This window comes from Microtus oregoni, unplaced genomic scaffold (assembly GCF_018167655.1).
Source record: "Microtus oregoni isolate MIOR12 unplaced genomic scaffold, Mior012 000020F_ref0000438, whole genome shotgun sequence".
NCBI classification, from domain to species: domain Eukaryota; kingdom Metazoa; phylum Chordata; class Mammalia; order Rodentia; family Cricetidae; genus Microtus; species Microtus oregoni.
In genome coordinates this window covers 8,356,490-8,376,517 of record NW_024543079.1, presented here as the reverse complement: position 1 = coordinate 8,376,517, position 20,028 = coordinate 8,356,490, and the positions used below count along the sequence as shown (strand labels likewise).

Below are 20,028 nucleotides of genomic sequence, written 5' to 3'. Positions count from 1 at the left end.
AACTAAGTTTGTGTGAAAATGTTAGAAACCTGTTACTTTGTATGTTGGTTTAACAACAACAACAAATGAATCAACAGGTTTCCTTACAGTATTTTCAGACATAACTTGCTTTTGTTAAGCCTCCTCCTTCTCTGCTCTCCTCCCCACCTCCCTGCTCCCTCTTGTGTCTTTCCATCCTCTTAGCCCCCTTTCTTCCTATCACAGGGATTCCATCACTTCCCAGTCTGATTCAGAGCCCTTCTCCCTGTGGTCCCCTTCCTAGGTTCATTACCTATAATCTACATTTACATTAGCAGAGATAAAAATTAAAAACTGGGAGCTGGGCAATGGTGTCACATGCCTTTAATCCTAGCACTTGGGAGGCAGAGGCAGGTGAATCTCTGTGAGTTCAAGGCCAGTCTGGTCTATAAGAGCTAGTGCCAGGACAGGCTCCAAAAAGCTACAGAGAAACCCTGTCTCGAAAAACAAAACAAAACAAAATAAATAAAAATAAAAATCTAGGGTTTAATTTTAATACTTTTTCTCTTGGTAACTTGTCTAGGACTCTTAATTCATCCAGTTTATTACAAGGGGATGTGTGCCTCTTAATGTCTCTTTGCACAGGGATGTCTCCAGTGAGAAGGCAACATTAGGCAGCATAACTTAAGACGGGATGAATAAAGGGAAAGATTTTTTATTTTTATTTCGGTTTTAGTGTTTCTGAAAATTTATCTTTGGGATTAATACCCAAAAGCTTGTCTTTATTGCAAAAATTCCAGAAGAATCATCTTGGGAAGCTGTGGAGACAGGCATCATTGTGGACAGGGACTTTGAGTGTAGGGTTTTATTGAGAGTGACTTAGAAAATCAAAGAGGATTTTCTCTTTGTAGAAAAATGAATGCAATGGGGGATCATCTGACACACCTTCTATTTCTTTTAATTTTTGTTTATTATTATTAGTATGTGTGCATATGTTGAGTGCATGAGTATGTGTGTAGTGTGTGTGTGTGTGTGTGTGTGTATGTGTGTACAAACACGACACTTGCCTGTGGAGTTCAGAGGACAATAGTGAGAGACTTGTGGGGTTTTCTCGAGAGGGAACTGGAAGTCAAAGAGGAAGAGGCAGTGAAAGGTAGAGGGTGATGTAATATGTCATGTGGTCTCCCTCTCAAGCCTCCTTCCTAATTACTCTGTTTCTCATTGTGTACAAAGCTCTGGGTTGATGGATTTCTTGTGGAAAACCGAGGGGAACTGAGGCTTGCTTGTAAGTGACATGGGGATGGAACAGAGCACGTGTGTGGGCAGAAGAACCAGACCAAGACATGTGTGTGCATGTACCAGTGCTGCTTAGAACTTTTATGGGGTTCTGATAGTTTAAGATCCTAAAAGTACACAGGCTCCAAGAATCCTGCTTGGTCCTCTGAAGCCTGAAATCTTGAAGATGGAATTGATCTTGAAGCCACACTTATACTCAATATGACCTGGATATTTTGTAGTTTAGATGAAAATATTGACAATGTCTGATGTGGAATTCCCCTCTGTATGCTGTGAATACAATTGGTTAATAAAGAAACTGTGTTGGCCTGTGATTTAGCCAAAGAATAGAGCTAGGCAGGGAATACTAAACTGAATGCTGGAAGAAAGAAGGCAGAGTGAGGATAAGCCATGTAGCCCCGCCAGAGACAGACACCAGACAGAACTTTACCTGGTAAGCCACAGCCATGTGACAATACTCACATAAAAATGGGTTAAATTAAAATGTAAAAGTTAGCCAATAAGAAGCTGGATATAATGGGCCAAGTAGTGATTTAATTAATACAGTTTCTGTATGGTTATTTTGGGTCTGAGCTGCTGGGCAGTTGGGAAACAAACAAGTATCCTCCTACTACAAATGTCTACGTTAAGAAAGGTCTGTGAAGATGGGCTTACTAATGAGGAGCTTGCCACATTAGTATGAGGATCTGAGTTCAAATCTCTAGCAGCCACAGAAAAGCTCTGTGGTGATGGCGATGTAATCTTTGTACCAGGGAAGTGGATACAGGAGGATTCCCGAAGTTTGATAGTCTTGCTAAACCGGTGAGCCTTAGGTTTACTGAGAGTCCCATCTCAAAACAAACAAACAAATAAACCCAATGAGGTGGAGAAAGGTAGAGAAAGGTGTTCAGCATTGACCTCTGACTTCTCTACGCACATGTACAGGTGTTCACACACCTATGTTCTCACAGATATGTGGATTAGAAGTCTGTACTTTGGAGCAGCTGTTCTTCCCTGCCCCCTCTCCTTTCCCTATCAGCCTAGGAAGGGTAGAGCTGCCAGAAGGGCGGGGCTCACAACTGCAGATGTACAGAGGGAGGGCCTATGATTGTGCCCAGGAGAGAAGCCAGCCTCATTGTCACTGATGATTTGGAAATGCTCACAGTTCTTCCTGGGCAGCAGAGGAGCTTCTGTTGTCTGTTGTCAAAATGAGTTAAACCGAGCAAAAGTCAATCGGCCTTTGTAGACAGTGCTGGAACAGCTGCTCTACGTTATTCCACCTGAACACCACGGCTGCTCAGGCCAGGGAAAGATCTCCTTTGGGAGAGGGGGAGGGCACAAGTTCAGGCATGGAATGCGACAAGTGCAGAGGCAGCCTCCTGCGTTAAACATCTTTTTCTTGTTGATGGAATCTGAACGCTTGTTAGTCTAGTCACTGGGATAGTAAACAGGCCCTGGTGAGTTGAATGATAGGAAGCAGATGGGCCTATTTTTGTAAAAAAAAGTTTTAAAAGTATATTTCAGTGCACCTTAGCTATACCTTTTGTTAAATAAAAAACCTTTGATAAGTAGGAAAAGGCAGGTAGTATCAGAAATGAATGACTCTAGATAGCTGGGTCCTGTGATCCTCTGGGTTAGGAGTGGAGAAAGGATCAACCCTGGGCCACCTAACAGTGAATTATGCAAAATTTAAGTAGGGAAATATAACAGAGTCACCTGAGTTGGTGTTAGAATTTTGGGCCGTGATTATAATATTCCTTTAAATAGATTCTGCAAGATTATGTAATTGGCTTTGACACTGTGGCCAGTTAAGGATCAGAGACTATGGGAGAAGGGTGTGAAAGGTACAGGGACAGAGAAAGAAACATCCTAGGACTGTGATCGAGGACATTGACATACCTCATCCTTCCACAGCCCTGTAAGTGAGAATGGGATTTCTGCATGGTGGATGGAAACTTAGTCCTATGGCAGACAAGGATGAACTTTCTCCTGGGAAAGAAAGATAGGATTTAGGGCATTTCCTACAGGTGCATGGTATGTGTGAGACAGAGTCTGGGAAGGCTTTAAAGAGAAGTATTAAGGAGATAGATAGCTAGATAGACAGACAGACAGATAGATAGATTTGAATTTTGTAGAAAAAGGAACACATTTGAGGAATGGGTTATATCTTAATTGCTTTTCTGTTCTGTAATAAAATATTCTGACCAAAGCAACCTAAGGGGGAAAGGGTCTTTTTCTGAGTCACAGTTTGAGTACAATTCATTATGATGGGGAAATTAACATGTCAGGAGCTTGGAATAAATGGTCATTCCTTATTCATAACAGGAAGCAGTCAGCAATGAAGTCATGCCACTGCAACTCTGTTTTATTTTTATACTGTCTAGGATTTCAACCAGGGAATGATGCCACCCACAGTGGTCTTCCTATCAACGTATGTAGTTGAGACAATCCCCACTGTCAGGCCTATGCAACCCTCTTGGGTCATTCTAGTCCTATCAAATAGAAGCGTAGGATTGAGAAAGTGGGAGTAGGAGAAGAGGTGGGTGGAGGAGGAAATGGATTTAGCTGACAGATTTGGAGAAAGATGTGCTGCTCTAAGCAAAGGACAAGATGGGATTTAAGAAAGATGATGTATGATATTCAACCTTAAGTCATGAAATTGCAGAGATATGAGCCCTACTTTGTTCCCATCCATGCAAAACTAGAACTTTGGAGTGAGCATGTGTAACATACTACACCTGTTCTGTGCTCTACATGTACTACGGTACTATGCCTGTAGTGTACTGCCTGCACTACTGGATGGTTCGCGAGCTGGGCAAGTGCCTGGAGATTGAAACACACAAACACACTGACACAGGGACACCGGTCATCCTTGAATTCCCCAAGAATGCCCTCTTTATTGTGTTATAGGGCAGCTTGCATAGTGCCTTCCCTGACCAATGACCACGCCCTAGCATTTGGGATCCTTCAGCTGCAAGCAACCAGAAACCACTCCCCTGCTATCAGGGTCTTGTGCTCAGAGCAGCTGCAAACACAGAAAACTTGTTTTGCTCAGAGCAGCTGCAAACATGGGAAAAACAAGCTGTTTACAGGAAATTCAGGGTCTGCGGTTCCACAGTCCCCAACAAGTATGAGGCTGGGAATTCCTTGGAATTTCATAAAAATGTCGGCTGGATACTTGGTTTTTCTCAAAGACTGGGGAGAAAGGAAGAGATTTGGGAACTTGGCTGACATTTGGGTTATGAAAACTGACTCAGAGTAACACAGCATGTGAACATCTGGCAAAATCTGAATGACCCCAACTTCCTATTCCAGCGTTACCTCCTCTATTCTGGGGAGCTAGAGGCACAGTGCCTTGAAAAGGCAGGCCTAAGCAGGCTGAAGAACAGAAGGAACATTCTGTGCATTTACTTGGCACGTTAGGCTGTGCTTTCTCAAGCACTGGTAAAATGAATAAATCAATTTTGAGTATTTGTTTTGTGGACATAATGACAACAAACACATTTCTTAAATGTCACCTTGCTCTCTCCCTAGAAGGGAGCATTTGCCTCCCTCCCTTCCAGAAACTTTCACCTGCATATCATATATATCCACTTATCCTCAGATCTACCCAATTCCCACATTTATACCTGTTTTTTTTTTTTTTTTTTTTGCATCACCAGATCTCAGGGCCTCAAAACTGGGCAACTAAACTTCTATATAAGCCATAAGCTCTTGCTTTACTGTAAGAAAATGTTACTGTCTTCTGGGTGATAGTCAGGAACCAGGACCTGGAAATATGTCTCTAACTGGTATAAACATCTCCATTATCCCTGCCAGGAGGTCATAGGCAAAAAGTTCATGATGGGCCAGGTGATCTTGTTAACATTGCTTCCCTGCTTACGCCTTGGCTTCCAGATATACAAGAAGGAAACAATGGTTTCCAAAGTAGTGTCTACAAAGTTAGCAGGGAAATTCACTGAACTACATCCAAAGTCTTTGAAAGCAAAATGAGGATTATTCTGTCATCTAGAATGCACGCGGTCTACAGAACAGAAGCTCGCTGAGACAGTAAAAGCCCATGGAGCAATAGAAGAAAGGTGACCAACTATGACATGCAGAGAGGGAAACCTTGGGAAATGTTGAAAGGCAACTTGGAATACAAAATTCTCTCAAATTTGAACAAGATAAATACTAGGGAACTTGTTGCTAATACTAGGGAACTAAATGTTCCCTAGTATTAGCAACAAGCAAAATTAGGAGAAGTTGCCCATACTCTGAAGCAACCTAATATTCAAGGGAACTGGAAACACAAGTATTTATTAATGTGGGGATAGCTATCAGCTTGGCTATCCCCAAATCTGATTCCAGGCTGATAAAACTGGTCCTTTTTACTGTGATTCTTCCTACTGTCACAGATCTTGAGGGCAATGTGATATGCCACCTCTTCCCCTTTCCCCGAATACAAACTCCACCACCCTTCTGCTCTGGGTCTTTCTGCCCCTCAAGCCTCTTACGGATTTCACTTTAGAGGGGTTTTACTTTTGGTTGAAGACAGCCTGAAAAGGATTCATCTCCTGCCACAACATGTGCCTCATGGGGACGAGCAGGATTGGGTGCTTCTTTGGTCTTCTGTTGTGTCTAGGTCCTAGAGCAAGAACTTTATCCAGCAAGCTACTTCCCAGCTCCCAGAGTCTTAAAGAGTTAGGAAAAAAATCTAGGACTGAAGGCAGAGGTTTGAGAATCTTTATCAATATCTCTCATGGATCCCAGTTCACTGATCAGCTTCTACTTGGAAAACAATATTGTGGCTGCAGATGGCCGATTCAAAGAAGAAGCATAGGATTCAGAGCAAAGGTAGACGATATCCACAGCAGTACAAGGAAATGAAGGCTCCCAAGAGCTCACAATCTCTCCTTGTCCTTATCTTCTTGCACCGTACCTGTAATGTGACCACCCTCCAACAGGAGTGCATAGTCAAACCTCAGGTTGTGCTGTTAGTTTTCTTAGGAGCAACTGAGAGATACTTAGGAGCGAAGCAATCCTGTCCACCTTGCTGGCCTGGCCCACATGCTGGGCTGCCTTGGCAGGAGCATGCTAGCAGGCAAATGTTCACACCACTTCAAAGAACCGCCCCTCCAGGTGCTGAAGGCGGCTTTTCTGATGCTCACGCTATAACGCTGCTTATTTTTGTAAGGCTCCCAGCTGCTGTGGTGATGATATTTATATCAATAAGTGCTCTATTCATCTGCCGATTTCAGGGGATATTTGCCAGCTGTGTATGGCAGCCAACCTTGGGGTGCTTCTGAGCCTGATGTTTTTACATTCAGAGACTCAAACTGGCTTTGCAGCACCAACATCTGGGCTTGAAAGAGCTATCATTCACCAAGGATCTATTTTTGAAAAGGGGGAAATACAGTCAGTGACCTTGACATTCTATGCCCCAAGGTAAGGTTCTTCACAATCGCCAGTCTGTTCCCAAGCTCCAATTTTGCAAAGTAGGTGTTGGATAAAGAGAAGAACATGCATGCATGCTTTCATCCATCTACTGGGGTTCGAACCTAGAGGGTCATGGATGTTGGTCAAGCACTCTGCCATTAAGAAACAACTTTAACGAGCGCATGGGGAGCTTTTGTGGTCCCATCTCACTCACACGTCATAAAGGTGAGTTGTTGCTTTACTTGTCCAAACAGAAGAGCAGGTGGTGATAATTTTTGATTCTAGAACTTGATAGAGGAATTTCTAGAATTTCTCTTTTAGGAGAAATTTACTTTTTCCTACTGTTATCTCTGTTCTCAATCCTCTCAATTCTGCATGGCCTAAACTTTAGTGTTCTCCTTTACCTCCCCTCTTCATCAGGCAGCGGTTTGTCTTCCTCCCTTTGGGATACATGCAGAGTCTACACCATGCTACCAACCTGCTCAAGTCACTATCGCCTGCACCTGACTATTCTTATTGCTATTCCCTGCACTTTCAAAAGTCAAGCGGTGTCACCCTTCTGGCAAATCTGTCTGTGTCTTCCTATCCTGTGCAGAATGAAGTTCCAAGGTCTCCCTATGATCACGAAGGTTGCCCGTGGCATGTAACCCTCTTACTCTTCTGATACCATTGCCTGCAGCTCTCCCCATCTCTCTGGCCTCAGAATACTATGCTGTTCCTTGAGTGTGTCACTTGTTTTCCTACCCTATTGCCTGGATACACAGTTCCCTTTGCCAGAAACACTGTTCCCCAGGAGGAGCACGCGGCCTGCTCTCGAGCCTCCTTCAGCTCTGTGTTCACATACTTCCAAGTCTTTCCTTGACTACTCTAGTACATCTGTGTCTCGTGCCTCAACCCAATTTTAAAATATTCTCTGTGCTTCCTTCTCCTCACGTCCCAATATATGATCAAATTCATTATAGAGCATTTGTTGTTTATGGTTGGTCTCCCCCCTTTAGAATTGGAAGTGCACAGGAGACAGGAACATTCTTGCCTCACCTTATCTGTGTGGCTCACTGATGCATTCCAAGAACCTAGAATAGCTTCCAGCAAATAGCAGTAGCAGATGCTCACGGAATATGGGATGTGTGAATGAAGGGAACCTCTTCTGGATATCTCTCATGGACACATTCCAGCACACACTCATTTTCATCCCCTTCTACTCTGCTCTTGTCCATACTCACCCCTCCCATCTTCCTGCCTTTCCATTTTGGCCATGTGCTTCCTGGGTACCTGCTCATCTAAACAAGCTACCTGCCTGCCACCATCCATGACATCCGCATCCACATACAACTGTTCCCTGAAGTGTGCGGATGTCACACTGGAAATGATTTCACATCTAGTCCAAGTTCTGCTTTGACCTGGCTACTTTCTCTGCTCAGATCTCCTCTTCAATTGATGAATATAAGCCACATTTTCTCTCCAGTCTCTGATTCCCATGTCTGTGTGCTCTGATCCTGGACTCCATTTTCTAACACAAGTTGGAAACCTTAGGACAACCCCTGATGTATAACAATGTTTTCCTAATTATCTTGGAACCCATGGATACTGCAAAGAGATCCAGATGACAGACTAGCTAAGAGCTATCAGGCCAGATGAAAGACCAGTGTGAGCAGTACGTTTTGCCTTCATCTCCTGCTTTAATATGCCCAGATTTTGAGTATTCCTCCTTCATTCACTAGGTTTGTATAAAAATTTTATCGGTAGAAAGGATCCTGTCACTTATAACCAACAATCCCATCCTATCAATGCTTTAAAAGTCTAAGGCCCAGGCTCCTGAGCACAGCACAAGGAACTTCCCTGCTGACTGAGCCCTGCTGTCTTTTCCAGCCTTACTTCTCTCTTTCCCTCTGGACACAGCCCTAGAGCACTGGAACTGAAGCTGACTACAAACAAGCCTCTATATGTCCATCTGCCTCACCTCCATGTAGATTGCCTTTACCCAGCCATCCATCCCCAGTATGACCAGATCTTCCCTGCCCCCTTCAAGGTCCAAGTCGCCTTCCCTTTGAATTCTTCCCCCACCCTCTGGGTAGAATGAATTGCTCCCTGCTTTAGGTCAACCTGGCACTTCATTGCTGACCTCTATTACAGCACAGCCACACAAGCCTGGAATAACTCGCTCAACTGTCTCTGGGACTATAGCTCAGCCCCGTTTGGGAAAAAAAATGATCCTCACCCAAGGCCTGTGCAAGGCCAGCACTCACAGAAGAGTGTACTGAATGACTTTGGGCTTCCTTCAAGGCCCTGAAAAGATAACTGCAAAACTCTGAAAGGCCACCTTCATCTCACCTACCCTAGAAGAGCTGTTTTGCCATATAATGGTGGTCTCCAGAGACTGTCCTAAGATAGTGTCCTATGTCTTAGGTGTGGGGAATTGTAGACACACAAAGACCTACAGTGATGTGGGAGTGTCATATATCAATCTGTTGATTTCATTGGTTAAGCAATAAAGAAACTGCTTGGCCCTCATAGGTTAAAACATAGGTGGGAGGAGTAAACAGAACAGAATGCTGGGAGAAAGAAGCTGAGTCAAGGAGTCGCCATAATTCTCCCACTCCAGACAGACACAGGTTAAGATCATTCTTGGTAAGCCAGCTCGTGGGCTACAGCAGATTATTAGAAATGGGCTAGTCCAGGTGCGAGAGCTAGCCTAGAAGAGGCTAGATAGAAATGGGCCAAGCGGTGTTTAAAAGAATACAGTTTCTGTGTAATTATTTCAGGGCATAAGCTAGAGCTAGCCATGTGGGCGGCCGGGTGCCGGGGATGCAGCCCCACCGCTCCTATTACAACACCAGAGGGGCTAAGGCACGAAGTCAAGGCTTAGCTGGGTGGTCAGTGAGCAAAGCTTCCTAGGTTCAGACTCCAGCTTCTGCCAGCAGAGGCCAAATGGTGAAGAGCCTCTGGGGCTGGCACTTAGTGTTGTGTGGGATCTTGGTTTTCTGAGCTCTTCATGATTTAGAGTAAGGCTATAACCAGTGTCGGAGGCAGGAACAACAGGGTCCTGTCCTTATAGTTAGACAAAGTCCATAGACAAGGGGACTAATTTATGGGAGTCTGTGGTGAAGGATTCAGTGGGAGACTCCCTGCCTCTGTAGGCAGGAGGATGGGTGTGCCTGGCATTCGCAGTCTGACAGTGCCCATCTTTGGGGTATCATAAAGTCTCCTTGCCAGTCTACTAATTATGATCCACTGGGACCCACCAACAGCAGCCCCACACCCCCTCCTACCTGAGCAGTGTCCATCTCATTCAGCATCACCACAGAGGAACAATTATAATCGAACACCAGTCTCCAGAAGTCTGCCACAGTGTTGGGGAGAGGGTGCTGGGTGACCACAAAGGCAGCAGGTTGCTTGTGACTCTGACAAAGGAATGACACAGGCTTAGTCAAATACATACCCGTCAGTGATATTCTGATCATGATGAGGCCGGGATGGCTGCCAGAGGCCCTGAGCCTGCCAAATAGATTTCACATAGCACCTGCCTGCTCTGTTATCTCTCGGTACCCTGGCGGCAGAGGGGACCTTCTCATAATGAACACATTCTCCTCCAAACTAAGACATTTCATTAGGAAAGTGTCACTTGGATGGGGATTATCCAAATAAATTATTTATGTCTTGCAGCTCAGCAAATCATCATCACAATATGAAACGAAACATCCTGGATGTAGGTTTTCTGTACTGCTGACCAATTCACCTCTTGGGAGAGCAGGGATCCCACGAGTTCTAGGTCCTTATGATGCTGAAAAGGGGACCAATGACCCCGGAGGGGGCAGAGATTACATGGATCACTTCTGCCCTTAATTGAGAGCTGAGCTAGCCTGGCTAGAGGTGGCATTGTCCCCTTTAGCCAACAAAGTGGTAGACGGCAGTCAGGTGTTAGAGTCATGTGGACCTGAGGTTCAAACACCGTTTTGCCCCTTGTAAATTATGACTCACCCATCTGTTTATCCATCCAGCACTACTCACCCATTTTTTTAGCCATTCATGTTTTTAATATTGGGTACTAAGCATTGGTGAATCATTAGATGATTTCAAAGCTTAGACTCTTTTCCTAGAAAAGCAGCTCAAATCTAAAGAGATGGCTGTTGTAGAATAGACAACATTTGCAAGCAAAGAAAAAAAAACAAGCAAAAAAAAAAACAAGAGAAAATCTTGGCAACTAAGACTGGAGGGATGGCTCAATGGTTAAGAGCACCTGCTGCTATTCCAGAGACCCGAACATACATCATACAGCTCACAACTATGTGTAATTCCAATTCCAGGGGATCCGACGCCTCTTGGCTTTACAAGCACCACACTCACGTATGCGTGCATAACCACTTGCACACACATACACACCTTACACCAGCAATAATAATAATAAACCTTAAAAAAGTAGTAAGCAAGTTCACTGCAGGTAGAGATACTCTTGACTTAGGTTTTCCTCCTCAGCACTAGCATTGTGGTTGGAACACAATAGACACAATCACAACCACAGCAATTGGAAAGATCTTACTTTTTCCTGTATTACAGATAAGACCTTGAGGCCTAGGGGGAAAATGCCCTGTGTAAGCCTGGAAGCTTCACTTGGGCCCCATGTGCCATTCCACCTCGGGAGGGAAGTATTTGGAAAGATTGTGGGGGGTGTTTCTACTTCATCAATAGCAGGTGAAACCAATGAACCAGATGATGCTTCAACATGTTTTCTGGGTAGCTTCTCCGAGGAGGAGTCAGAGCCGCTTAACTAGAGTCACAAGTCAGAAGGAAGTGGGGGAGAGAAGAAGGACAGAGACCTTGGAAATAGCATGGCAAGGCTTTGCAGACATGTATTACATTAGGGACTACTGTTTCCTGGGGCCTTCTATTAGCCAGTAGATGATTTAACAAAGGGTACCAGGGGATAGACCCTTTACATCTCTCAAAGCTGAAAGACTATGTTAGCATGGCCTTTCTGCCATTTCCAAACTTTCAAAACTACATCCAGGCTAAGGCTAATGAGATGGCTCAGCAGTTAAGAGCACTGATTGCTCTACCGGAGGACCTGAGTTCAATCCCAGCATCCCATGGAGGCTCACAATTGTCTATAGCTCCAATTCCAGGGAGTTGCAGGCACCAGGCACACACAACCTCTTTCTGGTCTCTGCAGTTCAGGCACACTCATGATATATAAACATTCATACACATAAAACATAAAATAAAATTAGAATATAAAATAAAATAAAATTAGATACATAAAATATAAAATAAAATTAGACTTTCAAGACAGTTGTCACATGGTTCTGGTCCTTGGTGCCATCATTTCAAAGCCAGTTGACTTTGAACAGGTGATGTAGATCCTTTGACCCTCAGGAGATCTCCAAAAAATGGGGACAGTAATACTCCAGGGCAGAACGAGACAATGCAAGTCCAGAGCCCAACATGGTGCCCAACATGCAGCGAATGTTAGTTTTCTTTGCTTCCCTGTCTCTGTGATAAATGCTCTATTAGGCCAGCACGCCTGACAAAGTCTTATCTGAAAATATGTTCGAGATCTGTGCTCCTGCCGGGTTTCAGGGATCAGCCAGCAATCCATTTCATGGATAACATCATCCGTTCCCAAGGGAAACATTAAAAATTAACCCAGAGGACTTCATATTTTTCTGCTAGAGGCAAAGCTGCTATGGTTACCAGATAATGCACAGACTGGGCTGGAATACAGATAAGGAATTTTTTTTTAATATAAGAAAAGCAAAGGCCTCAGTGATGGCTCACAAGAGAAATGCCCCGTGGACAAAGAGAATACAATCGGAACCAGAGCTTGGCAGAAAGTATTTGACTCCAGGCAGCATCTCACCTATGAAGTAGAGTCCAAGAGCTTCCTTGATCCTTGCTTGGATGAAAAAAGCAGTAAGAAAGGATGCTGGGGTGATGGGGGATAATGGCAGGAGGAGCATGAAAGTATGGGTTTATCTCTGAACCGTGTCTTCACACACACACACACACACACACACACACACACACACACACACACACACAGAGAGAGAGAGAGAGAGAGAGAGAGAGAGAGAGAGAGAGAGAGATAAAAAAGGGCGAGACAGACAGACAGACAGAAAGGGAGCAATAGAAAAATCTTAGAAGGTGACCCTAAGCTAATATCAGAAGTCTTCCTCTTTCAGCAATTCCAGCTACTTAACACGATCCACACAAAGGCTCCCTGCTTCTGCACTCAGCCAGGCTTCCATGGAAAATATAAGCACCTGTGAGCCAAAGCCAGGGAAGGATTTTTTACACCTTAGCTGGGTATTGACCCTATAGTATCTTTTTTCTAGGGTGGGAGCTGGGAACTCTAAGTCTAGCTCCAGCTCTCTATGATACCCTGAGCAAATCCTCCTCAGTCTGACTGAGTCTCTCCTGCTGAAAGGAGCATGGATGAGACAGACAGTTTAGTCAGTGGGCCATAGCACTGCAAGCATCTGTGTATCCTGAAGGTGCAATGATAACAGCTAAAAGATGCCCCAAGACCCAGGAGGGAGACGTGTGAGGCAGAGGAATGGGAACACTGGACATGCTGTTGAGGAAGCAGCAGTTGATGCCTTAAGGTCCATGGCCTGTTTCTCTTCTTGATTCTTTTAATATGTCCAATCACTGCCCGCTAGCCATTTACTGATCATCTACTGTGTGCTTTCTTCCTCTTTGCCTCACAAAGGAATTATCTGAGGGACTAAATTCCAGCAGGGATCCCAAGAGGATACACCGCATCTTATCTCCTGAGGTCTCAAACTCTGGGGAATGTGGCCAGACCTGAACTTCTGGCTGAGCCATTTCTGTGGGACACAGCATCTTGCACGACAGAACTATCGACTTGAGCTTGGGATTTTTTTTCTTCAGTGTTTGATCTATTCTTTCCACCTTCTTTAAGTCAAAGAGCTAAAAGCACACAATGAACTTGGGTTTCGACATGAGGCTTGAGGAGGGAATTGGGGGAAATGGTTTCAAAGGCCAGCAGTTAGAAACAAGGTGACCAGTAGGGTCAAGGTTCTGGGATTCAGCCATCTCCACCTTGGGGAAAAGCCTTTTCTGTAATGGCAGCCAGGGCCTTCCTGCCAGGGCTCAGCTTACATCCATCAGTGCTGCATTGATGTAATTGCTGGACTCTCCATCCACTGAGATGAGGAAGGGCAGGCAGCGGTCCAGAGGCAGGACATCCATGCTCCGATTCTTATCATGGTTCCGGGGTAAGAGTCCGATGCTGCAGTCCTCAGGCCGTACTCGGGGTGTCACAATGTTGAGTGTCTGTGGGGCATATAAAGGAGTGGAGGAGTAATACACAGGAGGCTGTGTCTGAGCAAAGGAGACAGATATCCCAGTTTAGCTTAACTCGCCGGTCTTTACCCTCCAAGCTTGACCCTGCCATTGTTTTCCCTGCACTCATGCTTCTCCCATGACCGTGATAGTCTTTTATATCCTGCATATAGGCACAGGACTTTTGTGCTAAGAGACTTTTCCAGGAGCTTTGTGACACCTTCAAGATGCCAAGGCTGCAGGTGCAGCATGCCCATACACGGGCTAAGACATGGGCTGACAACACCTGCCAACCATTTGAACTGTTGTTCAGCTGAGCTAGCACAGCATTAAAGGAGGGCCAGCCAGAAGGGCATATGGCAGGGAATGGCGTTGAGAGTCTCTAATGAATGTTTAACACCACTTGAAGTGCCAAGGCAAGAAGGAAGTGATTTTTCCAGCACTTTTCTCAAAGATGGAAGTGTCTCAGTTGTAGGAGGATGGATGGATGCTAGGATGCCCTCCTCAGGGTGGGCAAGGGTCCTTGTGGGGCAAATTAGTAGGTCTACAAAATTATAAGGCTTGTGCTCTGTAGAGCAAGTTCTCACCCAGTGAGGGACCATGGCTGCTCCAGCCAATAGAAGGTCCTGTGTGCAATGACCAGGGTTCTGTGCCTTTCCTCTCTCTGTCACTTGGCATGCTGTCTCTGAGACAACAAAGATTATTTGTTTAAATGATTCCTAAAATATTAGCCTGACTGGAAAACTTTGAGCCTGGGATTTGCTTGTTTCTTCCTGCCCAGTTCTTACAGCTCCATTACTCAGGTTTTGGCCATGGATAAAGGTCTGAATTCTAGCATTTATTGGTGATCCATGTTCAGGTCTTTAGTTCTCTGCTCAGTCATTTATATCTGGGCCTCTCAAATCAGAGCTTTAGTTTTGACCATCCGGATTCCAACGTGTGAATCTGCCATATCTGAGCCATGCTGTAAGATAGTTAAAAGCTTATCTTACACATAAATAAATGCCCCTGAGATCCTGTTAAATTGCACGTTCTAATTCAGTAGATTTGGGTGGGACCCAAGAATCTTCATTTCCAACAAGCACCCAAGGCCAGATGATGGGTTTAAAGAATTTGTGGAGAGAACACTGGGGCGGGGGTGGGGGTGGGTACAGTCTCTCCAGAGTCAAAGAAGCTTGAAATTCACACCAACATCAGTGCGTAAACTTCTGTCCATTCCACAACATCAACAAGAATTAACCAAGACCTCAGTTCAATAGCATAATCACAGCACAAAAACAAGTGTCAGCCGTCATTGAGTGATTGGCTAATAGTTGCTAATGACTGTGCAATCTGATGGTGTGAAAAGCTCTCCACAGCTGCTGGGCACTTTAGGCTTGAAAGCACACACACACACATCAATCTCATCAAGAAAGGCCCACAATGTGAATTAAGTTGCTTGGGTCATTGCTATAGATTGAATGCATACATTTCCCCGCACACAGATGCTACTATACCAGCTCCCAATGGGGCAGATGAGGAGGGGGTGGGGGCTGTAGGAAGTAATTGCATCATCAGTGTGGAGTCTTCATGAATGGGATCAGTGTCCCTATGGAAAGACACACAAGTGTTTGCATGTTTGCTTCTCCGCTTTCCACCATATGAAACTCTAAGGACGCAGCCACTCACAAACTACATTGATGTCTGAGCCCTCCCCAGATACTAGATTTGCTGGCTGTTTGCTTTTGGGCTTCACTGCTTCCAGAAGCATATATAAGTCGTCCAGACGATGGAACATTGTTAGGACATCACAGAGCAGCTAAGTCCCTGGACCTTGGCTTTGCCCATACCTGAAACTCATCTTTGATCTGGCTGGAGTTAGTCTGGGGGTCCAGCCTGCTGATGTTGTAGTAGAGAGAACGGAACTCACACACAGGGATGGCGGTATTGCCGCAGAGGCATGCTTCCAGGATGGCGTCATGTACGAACACATACTGCTCCTGCAAGGTCAAGAGGAGGGGAAGAGCGCTCCAGGTGAGGACCGCTGTTTGCGAGCATTTTGTCCACATCGAATGAATCTTGTAGCAATGAGAAAAGGACATGATTTATTCTGCAGAATCCTTAGTTTTATATCCTGTAACCCAAAGGTCTAAGTCACCGTGTTTCACGGTGATTGAGCTATGGAGCGTTTTTGCCCGTGTATAAGATGGAACAGCTGAGCCACTGATAAGAATGAGAAACTCGAGCACATGTCACTGTAGCCGCCCTGGAGGTTCTGCTCATGTTCCCAGCTTTCATCCAGAAGCCGCTTGCTGCAGAAAACCTGCTTTTCTTTGGGGAGGACTTTCTTCCTACTTCCTGGAGCATATTTAGTGTTCTCTCACTTCCTTCCCATCCCACTTCCCACTCAACCACCAGAATGCCTTTAAATCTACTGAACATAAGTTTATTGTTAATTGTGGGTCTTTATAAGTATTTGTTGCGCATCATTCAACAAAAATTTGACCCTTTTAAATAAAGTGTTTTATTTGAACTTATCTTGATATATTTATATCTAAGTATGTCTCCATGCCCGACAGTGAGGGTCATGTGTCGGACTCTGCCTACTTTAACTGTCCTCTACAGGCATGGCCTTAAGCACAGATAGTGCAGTCATCTTGGCTCTAGTGTTATAGGCTTGGGAATTAGCCTGTGAGCTTCTCAGAGCCTGCAGCAGAGTCCAGTGTGATGAAGCTTTCGATGAGCATTGCAGGGACTGCTGTACCTAGAGCCACGGATGTCAGGGCTGGTACGAGTGCAGCTCCCACGGCTTCTAGATCTGCTAGGACATCCACAGTTTTTACTAGAACCAAAAGGTGAACCCAATGCACGAACAACAACCCAAGGCATTCAGGAGTGGGATAGAGAGAAAACCTGATTAACAAGAGAGAGTGGTTCAGGACAAACCACTTGGTCTTCATCCATATGAAGACTTAGTATATAATTTCTTGATGTCCTTCCCACGGATAGAGTGGAGATGTGAGAAGGAGACATACCATGGGATGTGAAGAGTAGGGGAAGGATCCTAGACACAATAATGTGCATTTCTTGGCCCACTGTAGGTGACAACAGTTCAGACAGCCTAACTTACATTATCCTCAGAGACTGGGCTCTCTAGCTAGACAGAAAGGAACCTGGGCATCTGCCTTTCCTCGAGGTTAAGGGTTGTATATGCCTCTCTAGCAATCCATAGCCCCTAGGTCAAGTCAAAGTTCTCAGGAACTTTGGGCTGGAGAGATGGCTCAGTAGTAAAGAGGACTTGCTGCTCTTAGTGAAGACCAGGGTTTGGTTCCCAGCACCTACATGGTGGCTCATAACTATGGTCACTCCAGCTCTAGGAGTTCCAACAGAGTCTTTGGACCTCTGTGAGCATCAGGCACTCATGTGGTGCACTTACATACATAAAGGCAAAACACTCAGACACATAAAATAAAATAAATAAACCTTAAAGAAGTGTACTTTGTTGATGAAGCTATTTCCATCAAGGAATGACTGGGCGCTTGGCACAGAGCAGGCATTCCATCAGTACCAGTACTCCCTCTTCCTCTCCATCCCTGCACCAAAGGCTAGACTATTATACCTGACAACTGCCATTCAGTCTTACTTGGATGACTGCAGAGATAGAGGATTCAACAGTTATTGCTACCAAAAGTTTGTGCACCATAGACTCTCAGGATTGGCTGGGACATCTCACCAGAGCAAGCTACGTATTCATTCTGTACTAATACTTGTGAAGGTACATCCTTTTTGTATGACTTCTCCACTACTGAGCCTCTGTCCTACCACGCTTCTCTTTGGCCAAGCTATCAGTAAACTAGCTGACTGGGTGCCCTAGGACTAACCTCTGTTTGCACCAGGTTGACCCTCTGTGCCCGCAGCTCACGCACGCAGTTGAAGATGTCCACCACCCCTTCATTCTCAGCCATGTCGAGCATGGTGTCAATAGCAATGAAGCAGCCAGTCCTCCCGGCTCCAGCACTGGAAGAGAAGTTTGCTGTGTGTTAGGGATCTAAAGATGGGATGAAATAGGGTGACAAGGCCCCTACCACCTAACCCTGTCTCGAAAGCCTTGGTAAAAGACTGTGTATTGTAGAAGTCAGAGGGAAGGGTTGGAACCTCCAAATTCCTCGGCTATGCTGAACAAGTGATCACAATTTTCTTTATTAAATGGGAGAGTAATGTTTACCACTGTGGTTGTTTTGGGGGATTTACTTTATTGTACTTACTTAGCAAATGCTTACAATTAATTAAGTGCTTACAATTAATTAATTGTTGTGCTTTACCAATATGTCTATGGACTTCCCTATGAGGGGATAGAGACATGTCTTACCCTATTTCATAGGTGAGAAGCTGAGGCACAGAGAGCTTAGAGCCTGACGTCATAGAGCCGGCAAATGGGAGAGCCGAGCGTTCCCCCAGGCAGTCTAGAATTTCTACTACCTTTCTTAATAAGATTTATAACGTGTAATGCAAGATTTCATAGTAGGTGTGCCTGTAGGCTCCATATCTAATGGATATAGTCCAGGTGGTACAGTGTAAAACACTTATTAATGCCTGGCATACTAGAACCTTCCTGGTAAATATGTCTTTTCCCTTTCTCTCCTCTTCTTTCATGTGCCCTTTTTCATGTCAGCAAATGGGTTGGTAGACAGAACTAAGAAGAGGGCAGAGGTTATAGGGAAGACATGAGTGAGAGAGCAGAGATCAGAGAGCCCGAGCTGTGTCAAAGGCAGAGAGCTGATCTGGTGTCCCCTATTCAAGGCCTTGCACTTGACCCATTTGTGCTGACTTCCTCAGGGACATGAGCCAGGCACATCATCATCTCGAGATCCTCATCAGGCACCAGGTTCTCTGACATATGATCAGCTTCTGATTACTGACTTGCTTTAATAGGATCAGACAGAAAATGGCAAGAGGATTTCACAAGAACCTCTGGAGCACAGCCAGATCTCCCCAGATCAACTCTGGGTTATCAAACAATAGGGCTGAATCATAAAACACTGGCCTGCACTGTGCACAGTTTTGGAATGGAAAGGAGGGCAGAGAGTCAAGGAAGTCCACATTGGCAGTGGTTTCACCCTTTACTTACCCCATGGAAACAAACGTCTTTGTTGAACAACGCAGAAATCAAAGGAAATGCAAGGAAATGGATGGAATAAAATACAAAAGCATCACTGGCTGATAGGTCCAAGAAGCCTAGGCCAGCAGGGACCCGCACATTAGTGATCTGGAAACCAAACCCTTGGGAGCAGTCTTCACTGATAAACCACCATGGCTTGAACTGAGTGGAGCTTGCCTTACTCATGCCTCAAAATACCTGTCCCCAGTGCACTCCAGACCCATTTAAAAGGGACTCAATAGAATGGGTTCAGGAGCCTGGGAAGAGGTCTACTAAAATGCGTGCACGCGTGCGCACACACACACACTCATCTGTTCCCCAAGCCGCATCTTCAACATATCACATGGGAATGAAGCAGCATCACTAGTTTTCAATCTAGGCTAGTGTATCCGAGAGTAAGGTCTACAGTATGAGAGAGTAAGGTGTCTGGTGTTTGTGAGTCTCAGTTCGTGCCTCCTAGAAGAGTTTTTGAAAAGTCTAAGCTGTGTGTGTGTATTCATGTATATGTAGTGCGTATAAATGTGTATGTGTGTATATATGTGTATGTATTTGTGTGGGTATGTTTGTGTATTCATGTGTATGTATATGTGTGTGTATAAATGTGTATGTGTGTGTATATATGTGTATGTATTTGTGTGGGTATGTTTGTGTATTCATGTGTATGTATATGTGTATGTGTGTGTGTATTCATGTGTATGTATATGTGTATGTGTGTATAAATGTGTATGTGTGTGTATGTGTGTATATATGTGTATGTATTTGTGTGGGTATGTGTGTGTATTCATGTGTATGTATATGTGTATGTGTGTGTGTGTGTGTGTGTATTTTTTTCCTAGAATAAGACAGTAGTTAGACACGTGATATTTGAGATCCCTGAGATTAAATATTGGCTCTGTTACTGACTAACTGTGTGACCTTGGACAAATGACTTCATCTCT

At 44.7% G+C, this 20,028-nt stretch overlaps 1 protein-coding gene across 13 annotated transcripts in view; it reads right to left on the bottom strand.

The window, feature by feature from the left end:
* Positions 1–20,028, bottom strand: part of Ptprt (protein tyrosine phosphatase receptor type T) — a 1,081,821-nt gene that overhangs the window by 17,430 nt on the left and 1,044,363 nt on the right. For all 13 annotated transcript variants that reach the window (XR_005976047.1, XM_041670836.1, XM_041670844.1 and 10 more), the window contains 4 exons: positions 17,814–17,949; positions 15,783–15,932; positions 13,771–13,944; positions 9,921–10,052 (listed from right to left, as the gene is read on the bottom strand). Coding sequence is in view for 12 of the 13 variants with exons in the window: in XM_041670836.1 (XP_041526770.1) it covers positions 9,921–10,052; positions 13,771–13,944; positions 15,783–15,932; positions 17,814–17,949 (592 nt within the window). In the remaining variant the exon portion in view is untranslated. The remainder of the gene's footprint in view (positions 1–9,920; positions 10,053–13,770; positions 13,945–15,782; positions 15,933–17,813; positions 17,950–20,028) is intronic.